This window comes from Morus notabilis, unplaced genomic scaffold, assembly GCF_000414095.1.
Source record: "Morus notabilis unplaced genomic scaffold, ASM41409v2 Scaffold153, whole genome shotgun sequence".
NCBI lineage: Eukaryota > Viridiplantae > Streptophyta > Magnoliopsida > Rosales > Moraceae > Morus > Morus notabilis.
Window position 1 is genome coordinate 85,920 of NW_010356836.1, and position 21,636 is coordinate 107,555.

General features: G+C 33.5%; 1 protein-coding gene across 1 annotated transcript; it reads left to right on the forward strand.

Moving 5' to 3' along the window:
• Positions 1–15,811: 15,811 nt before the first annotated feature.
• On the forward strand, positions 15,812–16,279 carry LOC21389349 (glutaredoxin-C5). The gene has a single exon (XM_010088700.1). The coding sequence runs from the start codon at positions 15,812–15,814 to the stop codon at positions 16,277–16,279; it is 468 nt and encodes a 155-aa protein (XP_010087002.1).
• Positions 16,280–21,636: the final 5,357 nt, after the last annotated feature.

The following is a 21,636-nucleotide window of genomic DNA, read 5'->3' on the forward strand; positions in this document are numbered from 1 at the left end:
AGGCCTAGGTACCTGAAACTTCTCCAATTTGATTCTTTTGAGTTTCCAAACTTACTTTAGCCTCTGAAACACCTGTGAAACACAAAAACACAATGAAAACACAAAATACTAAAGAAATAAGTAGGGACACATGAGAGAATTAACCGGAACATATGTGAAATTAAGCACTTATCAGGTAGAAGACCAGAAACTGCTTCCCTTTGAACAACTCCATTTCAGTGACTATCCACACTTCCGTTGGCACGAACCAGACACCGGTGACCTCTGTAATGTCTCCAAAAAACTGTGGAGGCTGGCAGCTCGACGAATAGCCAGACTACTAACCCTAAAGAACTCCTCCTCTAAGCTTGTTGCAGGGCCCTTCTCTCCAGCTTTCTCTTTTTAGAACTCTGACGGTTGTCCTTCTACTAGTTAGGTGTTAAATATTTGACGAAATCTATAGAAAGTAAGGACCAAAATTAGAAATATCTAAAGTTAAGGGACTAAAACAATAGAAAAAACAAAAATTAATTTGCACAGATAGTCTTTAAATTTCAGCTGTTTCTATTTTTGGTTTCAAATGTAGATAGATTTCGTTAAATATTTGACACCTAGTTAACGAAAGGACCAAAATTAAAACACAGTAAAATCTCAGAGACCAATTATGTGACGTTTTAAAAGTCAAGTATCAAAATGGAATTAAGGGTAAACTTCAAAGACCATTTATGAGATTAATCCTCTTTTTTAAGGATAAACATCCGTACGCATTGTTAAATATTGCCTCCAATTCCAAGCTAGTGCACGATCAAGTTATTTTAATTTTGCTTTTTCTAGCTCTCTTAAACGCTTTATGTTTATTTCTAACCTGTGTTCAAGATTGCACTCCATATATCTTGACCAAAAAAATATTTCAAGCATACTTGGTCATCACAATGCGAAAGTTGGGCTCTTGAAGATTTAATGCTATAACAGAAAATTACTGAACTTACTTTTAAAAGTGTGTGAGTCTAAATTTTTACTCTTTATTATTGATTAAACTTTTTTACCTAATATAATGTTTGATTAAAAGGGTATTAAATCAAGAATAATAGATAAAAATTAAGATCTATGTAATCTAAAAGGGTATTTGTCTTCTTTTTCTGCCACAAATCAAGACCTAGAAGAGATGCTGCCACAAATATCTCAACTCCTCATATAATCGAATTTTATTATTTGAATTTGAATAAAATAGAATCCTATTTGAATTTGAACAAAACAGAATCGTACTTAACTCTATCCTAACTTCCGACAAATACATTTTTCATGCTTCTTGTAACAAAAGTTGAGTTTTGTTTCCTAAACGTTCAGCGACGAAAAATTTTGCTGCTAAAATACTTCTCCAATTACTACATGAGAATTTTTTGTTGGAGGCAACAAAAACTTTTCAGCGATGACAATATAATGCTAACAATTTTTTAGTGATGATACGGTGTTGTTGATGAATGTTTCATTGTCAAAAGCCCCCATTCTTTTAGTGTTCTTTTTTAACTTCTTTTGAATAATAACTGTGATTCAGAGACAAATATCAACTCAAATCAAGAGGAGTATAGGTTTTAGTACTTGAGCAAATAAAATTTTTTTTTTTTGAGTATCAATACATATAAGTTAGCAGTGGAGAAGATACCCACTTAGGTTCTTGTCATAGTAAACATATGTCCATTTCAGAAACTTCAAAGAATAGAATAAGAAGATACATTTCACGGTTGATTTATTCCGAGCTTCTTTTTCTCCTCTTATTCTTTTTTTTTTTTTTTAAATAGGGGTAGGTAATGTATGTATACTATGAATAGCTTAATATTTCATGAGGGAACCTAGAAGGTGCAACATTAATTAATGCGGCGCCTTTTTTTATTTTTTATTTTTTTGCGACATGTAAAGAAGTGAGAATAAAATGACATTTGTTCAAGGATTAAAATTAAGTATAAATTTTGTTTCTCATATATAGCCCTTGTAAATAATGTACACTCCGACATTCAAGAGGTAACATTTATTTCCTCTTATATATGAAATAACAACTCCTTCTGTGTGGATTTTTAATGGAAATTAATGCGTTTGGTACATAATATAAATTCTAATTACTAAGGAATACAAACAAATGTTACTGTTTTAAGATTGAGAAGACTGTTAGAAGAGTTATAATCAAGGGGAAATTTTCATAATTAATTCCTTGTTCAATGCCGTTTGAGAGGTATAATAAGTGAAGAGAAAGTACATGGTTTGTTGACAATGAAAGTGAGTGGTATTTCTAGTTTTTTTTCCTAATATGAAAGTCGAAATCTATCCGACCTTTCTGCAGATGGTGTACCTGTTGTATCCGGTTCACTAAAAAAAAATAATAATAATAAAGAAGCAACGACAAAAAAAAAAAAAAAGATTATATTTGGAAAGGATGAAACTTATGAATACATATTTTTGCTAAAAAAAGTTGGCGTCCATTAAAAAAAATATATCGCAAAGAGAAATTATGTATATTAACATCATTTTTTCTTATTTCTATATTTATGACACTTAAAATATAAATTTGTGCGACTTAACATTACTTTTAACCGATTTAATGAAAGACAAGTTTTACTATGCCAGTTTGATGGCATAAATGGTAGTTTGCACTATCATAAGTGATATTTTTAGGCTCAAGTTAAAAACTTCAGTTAAAAAATGAATTATGTGAAAGAAAATATTATAATAAAAAATTTAAATTAGAATTTAATTTGCAAGGCCATTTGTAGTCATACAAGGTTGAATGCAGGGCCACCTGATGTCGTCCAAGAATGGAGCACTGTAGTCTGTAGTCGTACACTCCATGGGCCCAATAAGATCCACGGTCTATTCAAATACCATTGGGTAATTAAAACAAAAAACAAAAAACAAAATATATACATGATAAAAAAAAAATCCCTTAAAACTTTCGTAAAAGATGGTTTACTTCCGTCTGTCATCAGGATTTGTATTACACTGTGATAGTAGTAACATGATACACAATCTGTATAAAAATGAGTTATAAAATCTATTGATTAAAATTTATGTAATGGCTTTTAAAAATCATTGTTACATAAAATTAATACAATCGTATACCATTTGTTTTTACATATTACATATAGGAATGTCCTAAGAAGGGCTTAAGCCTTTGTGAAAGATGATATATTGTAATTAGTTTGTTTTATATTATTTTATTTTAGATATTACTTCATTTAAAATCTTCATTTCCAATCAAGTAATTATGGATCCTTTATAGTGTCTTCAGGCATCATGCCGGTCCACATGTGTGCAATGTTTGCAATTTGAATGTTTAAAATTTGTAGATTTCAACGTAAAATTCACAAATCATCGTATATAGCATGGTATCAAAATTTTTTCTCTCAGCAGTACTATAAAAATTCTCAATAATTCTTTATGTAGCGAAGGAAATAGGTTTCTCTATCGCCACCCTCCAATTTACACTCCTTACATAATTCATTTATATTAAATTATCCACTAGTTAAATTATTTTTTAAGTATAAACGTGTTAAAATAAATACTCCTAACATACTTCATTTTAAGAAATTAAAAAATATATATTAAACAAGCGCCCTAATCAAATATTCATTGCAATCCTTATGAGAAAAATAGTAAGTTTCAGAAAAAGAAGGGCGAAAAAAATATTTGGTTTGACAATTCGAATTGTAATAATTTGAACTCTTTTAGTTTGAATTGTAGAATTTGAATTACAGTGATATGAACTACAATTTGAACCGGTATTAGATATACAAATAGATCGTAATTTGAGTTGGGGATAAAATCCAAATTGTTTTTCGATTGAGTATTGAAAACTGTCATTAGGGTTTTGCAACAAATTTTTATAAAAGGGAAAAAATTTCAGAACTACCACTCAAGATGGTAAAAAATATTATTTATGTCATTCCACTCAAAAATACAATTGTCATTCAATTTATAAATAAAAAAACAAAATAGCCACAATAGTACCCAATTATTTAAAATGACATAATTATATAAAGACTTGCACAAAACCTAGCAAATCATATACTCTTTTCTTATAAAAACTCTTTGTAAATAACATATTTAAATTTACAATATGGATGTGGATTTGATCCCAATCTCTTCATTATGAACACATAGGAAAAAATTAATCACAATTAGAGTTGAAACATAGAAGTTATGACATTTTTAAGTGTAAAGTTGAAAAGAGAGAAAAAACAAAAAGATAGATTTCTCTATACTCACTACAAGAATAGTGACTTTAAGAGACCAACCCTTTTGCTACCAAAATATTTTTGGTAGCAAAAAACACACTTTTTGCTACCAAACTTTGGTAGCTGAAAATATCAAGGCTTTAGTTATCAAATTTGGTAGCAAAAACAACACAATCCGCTACTAAATATAATTTGGTAACAAATAACATGTCGGGAAAAGAATTTTGGTTCCTGCCAAGAGCTTTTTGCTACCAAATAATATTTGGTAACAAAAACATAAGATTCTGTTATAAAAAATTTGGTAGCAAAATATGACTTTCTTGCTACCAAAATGTTTTGGTAACAAAAAGTTGGCGGGAAGCAAATTTTTTTCCCGCCCGAGGTATTTGCTACCAAATTATTTTTGGTAGCAAAACATATAACATTTGCTAGCAAGAATTTGGTAGCATAATCGTGTTTTCTGCCACCAAAATTTGGTAGTAAAAAATTAAGTTTTTGCTACCAAAAGCATAATTTGTTGCTACCAAATTTTAGTAGTAAAAAATCAAGTTTTTGCTATCAAAAAACATAATTTTTTGCTACCAAATTTTGGCAGCAGAAAATATGATTCTGCTACCAAATTCTTATTTTGGTGACAAAAAGGCGTTTTTTGTTACCAAAAATTGTGTTTGGTTCTGTTCTTGATTTCATTGCCGTCCAAGACTCTCGTGGCCTCATTCTTGATTTCTTAAACCATTAATTTCTTAAACCATTGATTTCATTTCGTTCTGTTCTTAAACCATTGATTTCTTGATTTCATTGCCGTCTGTAGAGTAACGAAAAAACATGGTCCTCCACTTGGGACAATACGTAGTAAGAATGAGAAACAAAAGAACATGGTCCTTCGCTGGGCACTATGCGTTTTTTAGTAGCATGAGTAAAAAAAATGGTCCTCCACTGGGGACTATGCTATTTTAGTGGAACAGTAATAATGAGATAACAAAAAAACATTGTCCTCCACTGGGGACTATTCTTTTTTAGTAGCATAATAAGAATGGGTGATAAAAAATGGAAGAGTTATGCTAAATACAAACTCTTTACAGATTCTACTAATAAAGCAAGTTACGAGCCGGTGAACGGAGAGAGAGGCCAGTAAACGGAGCCGGGGAACCTGCTTCGAACGGCGAGGAGAGGAGAGGAACAAAGAAAAATTTCCGGATAAGTGCTTTTTCTCTCCTAAAAGCAATACCAAACCCACCCTATATATATGTGATATTGTTAACTAAGTATATGTTCCACATAGAATAGTATATAATTTCCTTATTTGATTGATTTTTAACTTTGAATAATGTATCTCAATTTCAAAACTATATTTTTTTGTTATAATGTTATTAGAACAATGATTCTTAAATCATTTTTGACATTAAAACGTTATTTTTTTAATCTTTAATATATGTCTTTCTGGTACCAAATTCATATTTGGTAGCAAAAAGTATACTTTCAGCTACCAAAATAATGTTTGGTAACAAAAAATATAAGTTTCTGGTACCAAATTTTGGTAGCAGAAAACATGATTCTGCTACCAAATTGTTATATTGGTGGCAAAAAGAAATTTTTTGCTACCAAAAGAACCAAAAGATTTTTTTGGTAACAAAATAAAGAACGAAATTTTGGTGGGAAAATCAATTTAACCTTAAAAATTAAACACACACACATCAATTTCATTAAAACAAAAAAAGCCCTTCCCCTTCTGCCTCAGAAACTCGGCCGCCCGAAGAAGCCCTTCTTCCCCTTCTTCGGAAACACTTCGCCATCTTCGCATCTCTGCCAGAAATTCCTCCGCCTTTCTTCCTCTCTCTCGCTCCTTCTCTCTCTAGCCGCTGATTCTCAGCGTTGTAGGCTCCGATTCCCGCTTCCGCCGCCTTCGATTGTCGTTGTTGCCGCCGCCGATTGTCGCTGTCGTCGCCGCCGATTGTCGTCGTTGCCGACAAACCCAAGATCTCTCCCCTCACCATCAACGCCTCCTCATTTCTGGTCAATTTTATCTCCCTTTTCCCTTTCTCATCGTGGAAAAGTTTTTATTTTTATAGCATTTTAGGACAAGAATATGTTTGAATCAGTTTGAATCTATTTTGAGCCTTTAGGACAAGAATCTGTATTGGATATATGCTTTTCTTTTTTTCTTTGAAGTTGTATTCTTATTTTGACATTGCTTCCTGGCTTCATGGCTTTGACATTGATTTCCAGTCATTCGGATTAAGTTGCTTCCTGGCTTTTCTTAAGTTGATTTCCGGTCATTCGGATTAACAGGACATTTGGCAAAGTTGAAAAAAATTGACTATTGACTGTATTATACTATATTAACGCCTGAAGTGGCAGTTCACCGGTAGACATTTGTTTGCATTTAAAATTTATTTGCATTTGTTTAGCCAGCAGACATTAGGCACCAACCTTTAATTCGTTGATCTACTACCATGTCAGATATGGATAAGAGTTGGATTTATGTGACGAACCGACTTTCAGAGACATATATGGATGGAGTTAGAAGATTTATTGAACAAGCACATAATCACCTAGATGCGGATGGAAAATGTTGTTGTCCTTGCAAAAAATGTTTGAATTGTTTTTTCCATCATATAGATATTGTTGAGCGTCATATTTTTGTTAGAGGTTTTAGCTTAAATTATATAAACTGGATTAATCATGGCGAGGAGGAAACCGATACTACTCCCAATGTACAAGATGAAGACTATGATGCAGAAGGAGAAAAAAGTGACAATGATGACGACAAAGATGAGATGGTGGATGCATTAAATGATGCATTTTCGCACGTCAATCCATCTTCAATGGATGATGGTGCAGAAATAAATGATATTGGGGGCTGCGAAGAAGAGACACCTAATTTAGAAGATTTGTTCGCTGAAGCGGAGAGGGAGTTAAATAAAGGATGCACAAAGTTTTCCGCATTGACTTTTTTTGGTGAAGTTACTTCATATAAAAGTATTGAATCAATGGAGTAACAAGTCTTTTGATATGTTGTTGAAGTTACTTCGGGAGGCATTTCCAGAAGGCTCAAGAATTCCCAAGTCTTATTATGAGGCGAAGCGGATGATATGGAAGCTTGGGTTGGGATACAAGACTATCCATGTGTGCCCGAAGGAGTGTGTGTTGTATTACAAAGAGTACAAAGATTTGAAGGAATGTCCGGTATGTGGTCATAAGAGGTATAAAAATTGTAATGCAAAGGAGAAAAAAAGTTCCCCATAGAAAAATGCACTACTTTCCTCTCATTCCAAGATTGCAGCGTTTATTTATGTCTCGACACACCGCTGAATATATGAGGTGGCACAAGAAACAACGTGTTGAGACGGAAGGAGTCCTTCGACACCCTGCTGATGCGGAAGCGTGGAAGGAATTTGACAAATAATATCTGAATTTTACAGCTGAACCACGTAATGTCAGATTAGGTCTTGCTTCCGATGGTTTCACGCCGTTTGGAGATATGGCAAATCCATATAGTATGTGGCCAGTTTTACTGGTGGCTTACAACATGCCCTCTTGGAGATGTATGAAGCAGGCACATATCATGATGTCGACATTAATTCCGGGACGGAAGGCACCGGGGAAAGACATAGACATTTATTGGAGACCTCTAATTGATGAACTTAAAGAGTTATGGGAGAACGGCGTTAGAACATACAACGTAGTTGAAAAAAAACAATTTACTTTGCGTGTTGTAATATTATGGACAATTAATGATTTTCCTGCATACGGTACTTTATCCGGCTACTCCACCAAAGGATATAAGGCTTGTCCAGTGTGTGTGGATGAAACCGCTTCATTCCGATTACAGAGTAAGATTTGTAATATAGGGCATCGCCGTTATTTAAGTTTGGATTATGCTTGGCGTTCCGGCTTGAATTTTGATGGTTCTGTTGAAATAAGAATGCCTCCCGAATCAAAAACGGGTGAGGAACTATTGTTAGAGCTAAGCAAGCTGTGGGTTCCTATGCCGGGAAAGGATGTAGCAGTTCGTGAAGCTGACATGAACGAAATTTAACACATAATCATTGACAGTGAACATGTTTCATTATTGCGATCTGAAGGCATTGATCTTATTGATATTCAGCATACCCAAATATGATCCTTTGCAAAGTGGTTTGGAAATAAGGTAAGACAACGCTTGCTTTCGTTTGAAATATGAATTTATAGTGAATGGCGTTCTTCTTAATATCTTACATCAACATTGGTGCAGATTAGAGACAAATATGCAGAAGATGATACAACTATCTCTGATGACTTGTATGCTCTGGCAAACGAGCGTAACATTTTTGTTCACTCATATCCTGGTTGTATGGTGAATGGAGTACGATATCATACTAAAATGCGAGATGACAAGCATACCACACAGAATTCTGGTGTTTACGTTGAGGGAGATTGTGATGGGGTAATAAGTGATTTCTTTGGTGTGATTGAGGAGATTTGGGAGGTGTCATTTTTGTATTGGAATAAGGTGATCTTATTTAAGTGTTCATGGTTTGATACTACCAATGGAAGGATGAAGAAAGAGTATAATTTCACCACCATTAAAACTGATTCATTATGCTTTGAGGATGAACCGTACGTCTTGGTAGATCAAGTGAAACAAGTCTATTACATTAATGATGAAAAGAGAGGTGACTCTTGGAAAATAGTTCAAAAAGTCAATCACCGTCATATATGGGAGAATCTCTCAAAAACAACAGTTGAGGCTTGTCAAGAGGATGAAGAAGATAACGAGCCTTATCAATAAGAGTTGTCAAATGAGGTTGATGTTGGGAATGGTGTCCTAGAAGCATGAGATATAATAGGATATTTATTATTTATTTAATAAAATAGTTTATTCATTATTTTATGTGCATATATTTATGAATATTTTGTGAATATCAATGAACATTTCATGATTATTTATGTAACCTTAAACACTGTATATAAGTGTTATATACGAGAGGATAATGTTTAAGGATAATAATCAAAAATCAATGTTCATAATGAATTTAATTAAAGTTCGGAATCTTTAATTAAAACATTATTAATACATGTCATTCCCATTTAGAATGGAATGGTGTTATCCGCACTGTTAATATGATGAGATATTGAATGAGTGTATTTCGCATAATGAGATTATGTGGAACAAGGACACAGACACAATATGAATTTCTAATAATTTCCGTTAAGTATAGAAATTCTAATTGAGTCTACCGATGGTCATATATAGAATGATCTTAATCCTGAGTTCTTAACAAACTCCTATTTATGGATTTGTGTCTTTTGATTTACTCGGTACAGATTCTGAGATCCTGAATCCTATTCCTTGTATTTTGGAGACATGATGAAGTAGGTAGCCGGGAATGTTATTACACGAGATGGAATCCATTCCTTCTTAAGAAAGAAGTAGATAAATAATTCTCTTGAGGGTTGATTCGGTACTTGGACCAGTAGGAGCTCCGATTCATGAATGTGTTTTATGAATCACTATCCATTAGAGAATCAATGGTACTCAAGGATAAAGAAGTAATTAGAGAGGTTAACGGATTTTACCTTGCTCTAATTATGAATTATTTATGGAGGATTGATCTATATGCAATGACTATATCAAATGGACACTTCACAGTTTAGAAGTAATTAATATCTATAATTTCGAGAGTGCAATTCCAAGTTTATAGTGGAGTAACTATTGGAATTAATAGACTTAATTAATTAATTAAAGTGTTTAATTAATTATTAATTTTATTGGAGCTCGGAATTATAGGTCCATTAGTCCCCGCGTCGTCCAAGTAATTCTGCCAGACACAGAGGGCAAAATGGGAATTTTAGAATTATGGAATTCTAAAATTAAATACTCGAAAATAATTAATTGAGAATTAATTATTATTTAAATAATGTGATTATTTAAATTTGAATTTGAACACATCTAGATTTATCCATTTAAACTTATTTGATAAGTTGTTCAATTTAGAATTCAAATTAATTTAAGTTTGACTTAAATTGGAATTTGAATTTGAGTCAAAATTGGACTACAGGATAAATGACGATTTTCTCTTCCTTCCCTATCTGATATTGGCGCCACACAGGGATGAGAATCCCCTTAGAATGGCCGGCCATATAGGATAGAGGAAAAGAGGAGATTTGGTTTAAAATTCAAATAGGACATAATTAACAAGCTTTATCTTAGAGATAGAGATTAGATTCCTTCTAGAAGTTTGACTTCTACTCTATAAATACTATTTTTGAGACAATTTTCGGAATGGTTTTTTGCCCTAATTTTAGAGGTAGCCGAAATTTCTCTATAGAAATTTTGGAAACAATTTTTCATCCCTAAGGGTTAAGGCTGGCCGAAATTTAAAAGAGAGAAAGGAAGGAAAAATTTTTCTCCAAAAATTCCACATCGTGCATGTGATGGTGTTTGTAGAAATTTGAGTGTTTATTGTAACCCGTTTTGTCTCATGTGTGCCCACACACACGTCTTCGTGGATTCTAGGAATTGATGTGGAAGACATTGGTTTTCTAAACACAAAGATTGGAGCAAGGACTGTTCGTGGTCAAAGAACTCAAGTTATCATCCGAGTCGGCTTCCAGGGATTTTTCTTGTTTGAGTTATTGATATATATAAGTTAATGAGATTAATTTATTCGTGCATAAATTAATATAATCTATAGAGTATCTCAAAAGTTTTATGAAAATTTTTGTTATACACGATCCGCCTCTTTCCCGCACCACCGCGCTTCCGCATCCGGATTCGATCCGGAGACCAACAGTTGACATTTCATTTGACACGACAAATGTTAACGAAGCTCCCTTAAATCGTACGGATATTGGGCCACTCGAAATTGATAGTTTCACCATTGATATCTGGATCGATCCCAATGACAAAATCGATGACGAAACAGAAGAAGAAATTGAAACGGAATTCAATGGAGAAGCCAATGATGAAATTGATGGTGACACCAAGAAAACTGATTCCGTAACTGATTATAGTGATTGATTAGGTCAAATTATTTCAGTTTAACTTCAAAATGTGCATTTGTGATTGTTTGAAGTAGTTGTAAAACTGTGACAAGTTTGAATATACCATACCTCCAATCACTAACTTCTATTTTTATTTTTATTGTGTCAGGATATCAGTTATGTCTCCTCGTAAGAGAAAGCTATCATTTAGTTCTGGTTCAAAATCCAAATCCGCTCTATCTCTGCCGGATGTTGACGCATCTCCCCAGACTCCTTCAGTGGCATCTTTAGGCACATTAGGCTCATCCACATCTTCACGAGCAGATAATGAGCCATCGCAAGATTTTCAACAATTTCATGAGGATTAACCTCCGAAGATTCTACGTATTGAAAATACACGTAAGATCATAATAATTATTTTTAATTGAGTTTTTTTTTTTTACACTATTCTACATTTAACCTCCTTTGTAAACAGCACAGTCAACAAATGTTCGAGGACCAACTACATGTTAAGGAATTAACAAGTTAGTGTCCAAGAAAGGAAAGCTTGAAGTACAATTTAGAGAATCTGAGCTCCGAGTTTACAGGGAGCATGCGGGCCGATTTGCGAGCAAAATCGGCTCTATAGTTCACCATCATGCTCTATTAAAGAATAGTGGTTGGGGTAAGATTCCTGAAAACGAACAGAATGAATGCATAAGACTATTGAAGGTAAAATTTTCTATTGTAACTTATTCTTTATAACAATTGCACTTATATAAGAACAAATTTAGCAACTTTTTTTTCTTCAGGATCTATTTGATTTAGATTTTGAGGCGCATCCACAATTGAAAAACATTGTACATCAATATTTCTATGAGCGCTTTAAAGGTTATCGATATCGGTGCCACTAAAAATATCAGGCCATTATTGAGGAAGGAAAAGATCCATTGCAACATTTACGAATCAATACATTAAACTAGATGATTGGGAGTGGATGTGCACCAATTGCTTTGGCGATGATCAATGGTAGGTAAAATGAACAACTTAACTGTATTATGAGATGTTTGTTTGAGAATGTGGTTTTGGATATGCAAATCGAACCAATATATGTGGTTTTAGATTTTCTAGGTTAATTGAAATTATAGGGGAGATGATGTCAAAATTTCTATTATATTTTAATGTATTTAAATGTTTCCTTTTTCATTTATATAGAAAAAAGCACAAGTTGCTGCGGAAAATCATTCCAAAAAGCAAGCAGGTTATTTGGGTGGCTCAAGATCTATAGTTTAACATTTGGAGGAAGTCCATGTAATTAACTTGCACTCACTTAAGTATACTACCACTTGAAACCATAATTTCTTTTTTCTTTTTAACTAACTAACAAATAATGATTTCTATGTATAACACACATTCAAGTTCTGACTCAAATGCTTCAAGAAGGTATTTTGAGGTCTTCAAGAACACTCATTGGAGCGAATCACAGAGGTTTAGGATATGAGAAACTTGAAAATGAAGTTCAGGAAAATAAACGTCATATGTCGGATATGGAAATCCTAATGCAGCAACAGCAAGAGCTTATTCAAAAGCTACTTCAACAAATAAATCCGCCGTCCGATCATCCTCAACCTTCCGTCCCAAGAATAGAAGATCCTTCGCCACCGCCGCCACCGGCCTCAATTTGTTAGAGTGTTTCATTTTTGTAATACTAAGATTTTATTAGTACAATATTTACATAAATGTTTGGGTTTGTTTAAGTATGACTATTTTAGTATTTTGTTTGGATTCTAATATGTATTGAAATATTTAGAGATTTTTAAATTAATATTTGATATTTTATTTATATATTTTTTCAAAAAATAGAGGTACATAAATCTGTCTATTTGCTACTAAATATTTGGTACTTGATTCTTTTTGCTACCAAATATATTTTGTTACCAAAATTTTGGTAGCAGAAAGCTCACACTTTTTACTACCAAATATATTTTGCTACCAAAATTTTGGTAGCAGAAAGTTCATACCTTTTGCTACCAAATATATTTGGTTACCAAAATTTTGGTAGCAGAAAGCTCGCACTTTTTGCTACCAAATACCTTTTGCTACTGAAATTTTAGTAGCAAAAACCTCACACTTTTTGCTACCAAATATATTTGGTAGCAGAAAGGTCACACTTTTTGCTACCAAAATATATTTTGCTACCAAAATTTTTGGTGGCAGAAAGCTCACACTTTTTGCTACCAAATATATTTGGTAGCAGAAAGGTCACACTTTTTGCTACCAAAATATATTTTGCTACCAAAATTTTTGGTAGCAGAAAGCTCACACTTTTTGCTACCAAAAACCTTTTGCTACCGAAATTTTTGATCCCCGAATATCATACATTTTGCTACCAAATACATTTTGTTACCAAAACTTTTTTTGGTAGTAAAAACTATTTGCTACCAAAAATTTAGTAACTAATACTTTCTGCTACCCACTTTTTGCTATCAAACTTTTTTGGTAACAAAAACATTTTGCTACCAAAAACAAGACTTTTCGTTACCGAATTTTTGGTAACAAAAAATTCAAATTCTTGTAGTGACTCTTGTAAGATAGATTGGTGGAGGGGTGGCAATCGATCACTGTCCCGATTACTTCCAATATATCTACGTAGTTTTATCAAATAACGAGCCCTTCGTAAAAATGACTTAATTGGAAATGTTTTTTATTTGTAAAATAATTTTTCTTAAAATTTATTTGCAAAATGAATATGAAATGACTAAGAACGATTAATTTTTACAAAGAACACCGGATAAAAATTGAAAAGATTATTTTGCCAATTTTATTATGTTAGATAATCACTCTAGCAAATTTCTCCCAACTGATTTCCCAAAATTGAGATAATTAGTTCCAACAATTTTCGTTAACTCCGCTGTCTCAATCTCTACTTAAACATCAATAGTACCCTTTAATGCTTTCAGCAAATTTTGTTCTTACATTGTCTTAAACTACAAGGACTGCAATGTTCTCTCTCATTGGTGTTTTTCTTTTTGTAATCTTGGAAATGCAATCGTTTTTCTTTTCTTTTCTTTTTTTTTTCCTCAATCAAATGTTTATTGAATAAGATAATTCCCCCAATAGAACAAAAACTAGCCTTGAAAGTGGAAAGCTACAAGGCCTACCTAAGAGAGGAGAAGGGTCAACTGAAGTCCCAAAAAGGGGACAATAAAAATGGGCCTTGGCGGTGGCTGCGGGGTGGGCCTAATCCTACGGTACAAAAACGATAATGTTACTGTAGATGGTCATAATCTGACGGCGTCACTGTCCCCAATAACGACAAAGGGATCGCCAACAAGAGCAAAATAAGAGAGAAAAATAGAGAGAGAAAGAAAGAAAGACTGACGGTAATACGACGGCGTCTCAGTGGTTCTTTGTCGGCTTGTCGGTTTCCCTATCCCGCAAACAACACACTATTACTACCACTAATACTACTCTCTCTCTCTCTCTCTCTCTCTCTCTCTCTCTCTCTCTCTCTCTACAAACTTCTGCAAAAGAAGAAACAGGTTTTGCAGTTTCCTGTTTGGGTTTAAAATATCAGCCAGAAACCTTCCTACTCTTACACCAGTATTACTATCTATAGTCCATGAAAAAAAAGTGCCCCTTTTTAAATAAATACCATTTTTTAGAAGGGTTAAATAAATTAATAGCAAATATGTAAACAGAGTATTAAGTAAATATATATATGTACATGTTTTGCAATGATTTATACGTATATGGCCAACTTACTAGAAAGGTCCAAATGCAACATATACAACACGTATATATTTTCTTTTCTTTGTTTTTATTATATTTTATTTTTTTAGAGGATAGGTTATGGTGTTCTTATTGCGTGACTAAGAGGATTTTTTTCTGTTAGGATTTTTGGTGGTACTATATCGAATCGTCTGGCTTAAAATTTGCCAAAATGGAAAAAAATAAACACTAAAGGAAAAGGAAAAAGAAAGTGATTTTCGCTTTGACTGATGACACGTGTACGGCTTATGATTGATTAAATTCGCGTGACCAAATTAACAAGAGGAAAAAGAAAAAAAAAAAAAAAAAAAAAAAAGGGTGAGAAAGTTTCAAGCTAAAAAACCCTCAGGCATATCTCTGTCTCCCTAGCTATATATGTTCCTAAGTATATGTGTGTATATATATATATATATATATTTGTTGTAAGACTTAGAAAGCATGCATGAGTGATTAGGAGAGACTTTCTGTCCGTACAATCTCAAAGAAAAGGGAAAAAAAAGACGAATATAGCTATATAGCTGAATCTGATAAAGCCCCTCAGATTTTGCCGGGTACTATATGTATATGTACACGTATATATCTCTTTTTTCTACTTGTTTTGTGTCTTTACTTATTTCGAAGTATCTGTTTAGAAACCCTAGGAGATCTCAGAGACGTTTTAAAGTTTTAGACGTGATCATCTTCGCCATCTTTTTTTTTGTTTTTTTTGTTTTCTTTCTTTTCTCTCCCAACTTTTTCCTCTCATTATTATAATATTCTTCTGTTCAGTACTATAAAACCCACTGTTCCCTTCACTGTTTCATATCATCATTCACAGGGTCATTAGGTTTTTCGCTACAGAAGAACTATATACATATAATCTCTTTAGAGAAAAAAAGAACCATACATACATGGAGGTAGCGAAGAAATCATCAGTGGAAGCTGGGGGGATGATCCGCATGGAAATAGGCGCTGGCGCCTCTGCCGGAGACCTGCCGGCGGCGAGGATGGAGGTGGTGTACGAGATGGTGGGGCGGCTGGGGTCCTGCAACGCGGTGGTGGTATTCAGCAAGAGCCGGTGCTGCATGTGCACCGTCGCCAAGCGCCTCCTCTTCAGCCTCGGCGTGGGCCCTGCAGTCGTCGAGCTCGACGAGCACGCCGCGGGCTGCGACATCGAGGCCGTGCTGAGCCAGCTCATGTTCGGCAGTGGTGGTGAAGGAGGAGGAGGGATGCATCGGCAGCATTCGGCGGCAGCGGCTGCTGTGCCGGCGGTGTTTGTTGGGGGGAAGTTGTTGGGCGGAGTGGAGACTCTCATGGCTTGCCACATCAACGGCACTCTAGTCCCTCTCCTCAAGGATGCCGGTGCTCTTTGGCTTTGACTTTTTCTTTCTCTTTTTCTTTTTCATAGTAATATTATAGGATTTTAAGGCCTTAGCTAGATATATGAATATGATGATCAGTTCTTTATTATGCCAGTTTTCTCTCTCTGGATTTGGTTTTAGACTTTTGGTCATTTCTAATTATATTTCTTATAATAGGATGTATTATCATCTAATATCTATCATGTATCTAATTATTGAACTTCGTGGGTGTAAAAAGTACTAGTACTATACTAATTAAGAGAGCTAGTTCTGAACTATTTCTGATCAATTATGCTTTCTTTGAATGTCTTTATGTGTTTTAGTCCATATATCTATTTGTTTTCGAGAAAAGGAATAAAAAAAAATAAAAATAAAAAAAGAAGAAGAAGAAGAAGAGAAAAGCTGATATATCAAATTATATATGTTTCACAGTTTCAGTTAGAGTTTATCAATGTTGTTAGCCATGTGCAATATCTTATGGTTGTTCAAATATTTTTCAACTTTTTTCCTTTCTTTTTTTTTTCATATCAATTAAGGGTTTCGAGTCGTGGAAACTGGAAAGGGATATATGGCAGAGGTATTCGGAGCCAAAATGATAAGGGTTTTGTTGTGTTGTGCAAAAGGAGATCGAAATATACTGGTCTTACGTCCATGTCCGTACGAAAATACGAAGGAGCTATTGCATGCGCCATTTGTGCTATCACTATGCCGTACAAATTAATATAACGGAATGGCCTCAATTTAAACCAAAAAAAAAAAAGAAAAAATTACGAAAAAGAAAAAAAAGTCATTATTTCACAGTTTCCAGGAAATTAGTAGAGAATTTTGCCGACTTCGATTCATCACTTATATGAATGAAAATGTTTAGGACCATTGGGACGGAATTTTACCCTTGCCTTGTGACTTGTGCTAAAAAATCCATAATAATTAATTAAGGTAAAACATTCCTTTAAATAAGTGAGAGATAAAGGACACTTAGAGGATCATATAATAATTAGGATCATGGAATGCCTTGAAATAGGGCGCCCTACAATTCATGTGAGATATAAGCTATGATAAAGAGCAGCAATATTCTTCTGAATATTTATTAGTCTATATATTATTGATATAGAGTAGCCACATCATGAGCACTTATATATATATATATATATATATATACCGCTTTCAGTACATAATCACATGCAAATACTAATATATATATATATATATGTCTTTTTTTTTTATCTGTTTTATATATGTATTAAGACAAATCCCAAGTAAGCATGATCAGCTTCCTTAACCAGCTACAGACATAATTACATACCATGTTAATTGATCCTCAAAAGTCAAAACTAATTATTGTCGATCAAGACATCAATGATCAATATTTGAAGCAAGCTAGATATATATATATATATGTGTGTGTGTGTGTGTGTGTATCATGCAACCAATATATACTTTTTCCATCTTGCAATGAATTATAAATGGCAGTTAATTGAGTAGATATATGCCATTCCAAGCTAAACAGATAGCACCGCACAAGGTCATCACTGAGAGAAAAATAGATAAGGCAGTTAGTACGACAGACTAAGCTCAAACCATAAAGGGCCTGCTGTACTCCTGCATGGAAAAATGATTGCATGCTAAATATCACACATAGTGAGTGAGAGAGAGAGAGAGAGAGAGAGAGAGAGAGAGAGAGAGAGAGAGAGAGAGAGAGAGAGAGAGAGAGTTATTTCATTTTCATTTACCCTCGTTATAATTTTTATTTTATTATTTTTATTTTCTTTTGGGGTAGGAGGAATATTTTATGAAATCATAATTTAGATATGAAATTTGACTAGTATCTTTTCCATTCCCTGGAATAGAAAGCATGTGATCACATTTTATTTCCTGTCTTCCGGTCCCTTTGACCGTTTACAAACTAGTGTTTGGACTCTATGACTACTAATCTGATTATTCCTTCCTTTCCAACGATATTGTAACGAAAACATCGATCTGTTTTCCCTTTTTTTGTTGTCGAAAGCCTTTTTACATCGAATTTCGTTTGCACTAATAATTATTTCACACTAAATTTAATCTTTGGTATAAAGCATTACTATCCCAGCATGCATAAGTAAAGTATAATTAATATATATATATGGTTCTCATACATGTGTATAAATATATAGGCTGCGTTTAGAATTGATCCATTTTTTTACGTTTTTTTCAAAAAAGAAAAAATAAAAACGTTTCCAAAATAGCATTTGGCGTAATAAAAACAAAAAACGGAAATGAAAACGATATTTTGGTTTAGTGTAAAATGAGAGAGAAGTGAAAAACGGTTTTTAGTCGTTTTCGTTTTCTCCTCCCTCGAGTAGAGAAAGAGAAAGAAAGACATTAATGAGTTTTTTTACACTGAAAATAATCTCTTAATAAAACTACCAAACGCATTTTCAAAAATGATTTCTGTATGAGATTGAAAACGTTTTCATTTTTATTTTTATACAAAAAATAAAATTATTTTAAAACGAGTTCTAAACGCACACATAGTATTTCTTATAAGGTGAATGTAGAGGCTGCAGCATCTTAGATTTTGTGGGTGTTGGAGTTGTCGCAAGGGATTGTCACGGCGCAGTTCTTTTAGCTGCCGCCATTCGCATTATAGGATTGGTTCTCCCTTCATGTTGCCGAATGTTTATTCATTAGGGAAGGAGCCCAGCACGCCTTTTACATGGCTTCTAAAATTGGAAAATGAGTGGTATGCGATTAATGCGATGCGTGCAATTGCGGATCCCTTCCCCGATCACCTGAAGCTGGTATTTTTTAAGACATATTAAAGATGTCTTCTCAAGTTTGTAATGGTTCCTGTCGCTACACTTTTGGTGACGAGAATGGTGTATCTGACGTAGCGGATAAGAAAAGGATGATAAATTCTTAATATTCGTTAATTCGAGTATAATATCGGAAAAATATGTTGATTCGATTGAAATACTGAAAAATAATACTTTTATAAACTTGTTGATTTATTCACGAATACCAAAAAAATAGGCTTCCATCACTCTTTGATTCGACAGAATACCGAGAAAATTTGAATAGCGAGAACAAACTCTAAATTTTATTCATAAAAACTGAACTCTCAAAATAACAATACTGAGGAAGCCTTTAAATAAGGAATTGAAAATACAAATAAAGGAAACAAACTAGAAGGAAACAATCTCAAAACTAATTTTAGAAACTAGAAAAAGGTAACTAAACTAATTCTAAATATTCTAAATTTGAAATTCATAATCATTCAGAAATAAGACTAAAAGGTATACTAGAAGATATCAAGAAACAACTAAAATAAATTAAAACTTGAATGTGAAAAGAATCTAGAAACTTTCGATTTTCAGCTTCACGTCTCCTAGCGGTCGTCCGGTAATTGATCAGCGGTCGTCTGCTGGTGATCTTCATCTTGCGCTGCATCAGTATCCCACTTGTTAGCTCTTTTAATCTTTGTTCATGTAATTTGTCATAGTTCTTTACTTTCGTTTATTAGTTGTGATGTGCGTAATGATTTGCTAATTAATTAATTAATAATATGCCCGTTTCATTAAAAAAAAAAAAAAGTAACTTCTTATCAAAACCTACACTACACGTATATAAATAAATATACATAGATACATATACATGTATCAATGTACTCTGTATATGACATCAATGGTAGATCGGGTATATATGTATGTATGTATATTTGGTATATGTATCTGTGTATGCAAGTATGCATATGCATGCATGTAATGTATGTATCTCATAAGAACTATGCAGTAGTAGGAAGATAAAAACATATAACCTTTCAACGAAATTAGTAAGAAGAAAACTTTTAATTAGAGAAGTGTTAGGAATGTGCGAATAAAGTCCCGCGTTTGCTAGACATGGAATTGACAAGAGATTTGAAAGAAGTTTGGGCTACTCCTAATATAGCTGTTACTCTTTTAAGATGGAGTCCCAAAAAACATTATAAATATTGCCATGTGTACGTGCAAGATAAGCTCTTAGAGAAAATTGAACGATTAGACGAAAGTTGATGGGCTCTCAAAGTAGATAGCAATGGTGATGGCGGAAATATTATTCTCTTAAAAGAGTACTGTGGTGACCGAATAAGTTAATCTTTTAAGATGGAACCCTAAGTCCTAACAACAAGTATGCCTGCAGTAACGAAATTCCTATATATGAATCTTGCTACATATTGTGGCGATCTTATAACTTGTGTTGATCTAAAACCGTTGAACGTACGTATCTGTTAATCTATAAGTTAGTAGATTTTTGCAGTGATATGGAACTTAACGTTCCATTTACATCAGCATTCATTAGCATTGCAAGGATTATGGAGCTCAGAAAAACCATCTCCAGTACTACCAAAGACTCAAGTATGCAGGTCGTTCTAATATAGTTTCCTTACATATGTATTTCAATTATAAATTCTTGAATGTCCCTACTAAATCATAATATTTTTTTGTTACAATTTTATCCTTCAATAAGATCATAATTATGATTTAAGATTAATAATATTTTCTCCACCTAAATTTTACTCATTTCTCATAACACTTAACCACCTTAAACTCAGTTTTATATATCTCTCAAATTATTTATGATTGACTCATATAGTTTTAAAATTTACTATTTAATTTATTTAGTTTCATAAATCTGCTATGTAATACAATTTTTGTTGTTTTTTTTTCCTTATAGTGCATTAGCAGTACTTCAAATTAAAAATGCTTTAAGTTATACGTACTTTTAAAGTTCTCACAGTAATATTATTCTTAATCCACACTACAACAATTAAGGCCATTTGCGACGTCATTTTTTGCGACGACATTTGTCGTCGCAAATAATACACTATTTGCGATGACATGTCGTCGCAAATAGTTCCCATTAAATAAAATAACCATGTCGTCGCTAATAACTTCAATGTCGTCGCAAATAATATTGGCGCGCAAATTTTAATGGCGCGGATTTTTGGCGCCAAGGTAATCCGTTTTTTTGGCGACGACAAGTCGTCGCAAATATCCAACTATTTGCGACGACATTGTTTCTTGTCGTCGCAAATAATCTTATTTCACGAAAAAGTAGGCGTGGGAAAAAATCATTATTTGCGACGACTTTAAAATTATTTGCGGCGAGAAAATGTCGTCGCAAATACTTAAATTATTTGCGATGACAATGTCGTCGCAAATAAATCTGACCTACTATACCCATCTTCTTCTTCTCATTTTCCCCCGACACTCTCTCTCTCTCTCTCCTGCAAAATCTCTCTCTCTCTGCCTCCTCTTCCCGTCGCCACCGCCTCCCCTTCTCTCTCTTCCCTTCTCTCTCCCCTTTGTCTCTCTTCCCTTCTTTCTCTCTCTCTTCCATTCTCTCTCTCTCCCAAGCGG

What these genes read in the sequence shown, in the direction of transcription:
- LOC21389349 (XM_010088700.1), top strand. Translation starts at nt 15,812, where the DNA reads ATGGAGGTAGCGAAGAAATCATCAGTGGAAGCTGGGGGGATGATCCGC.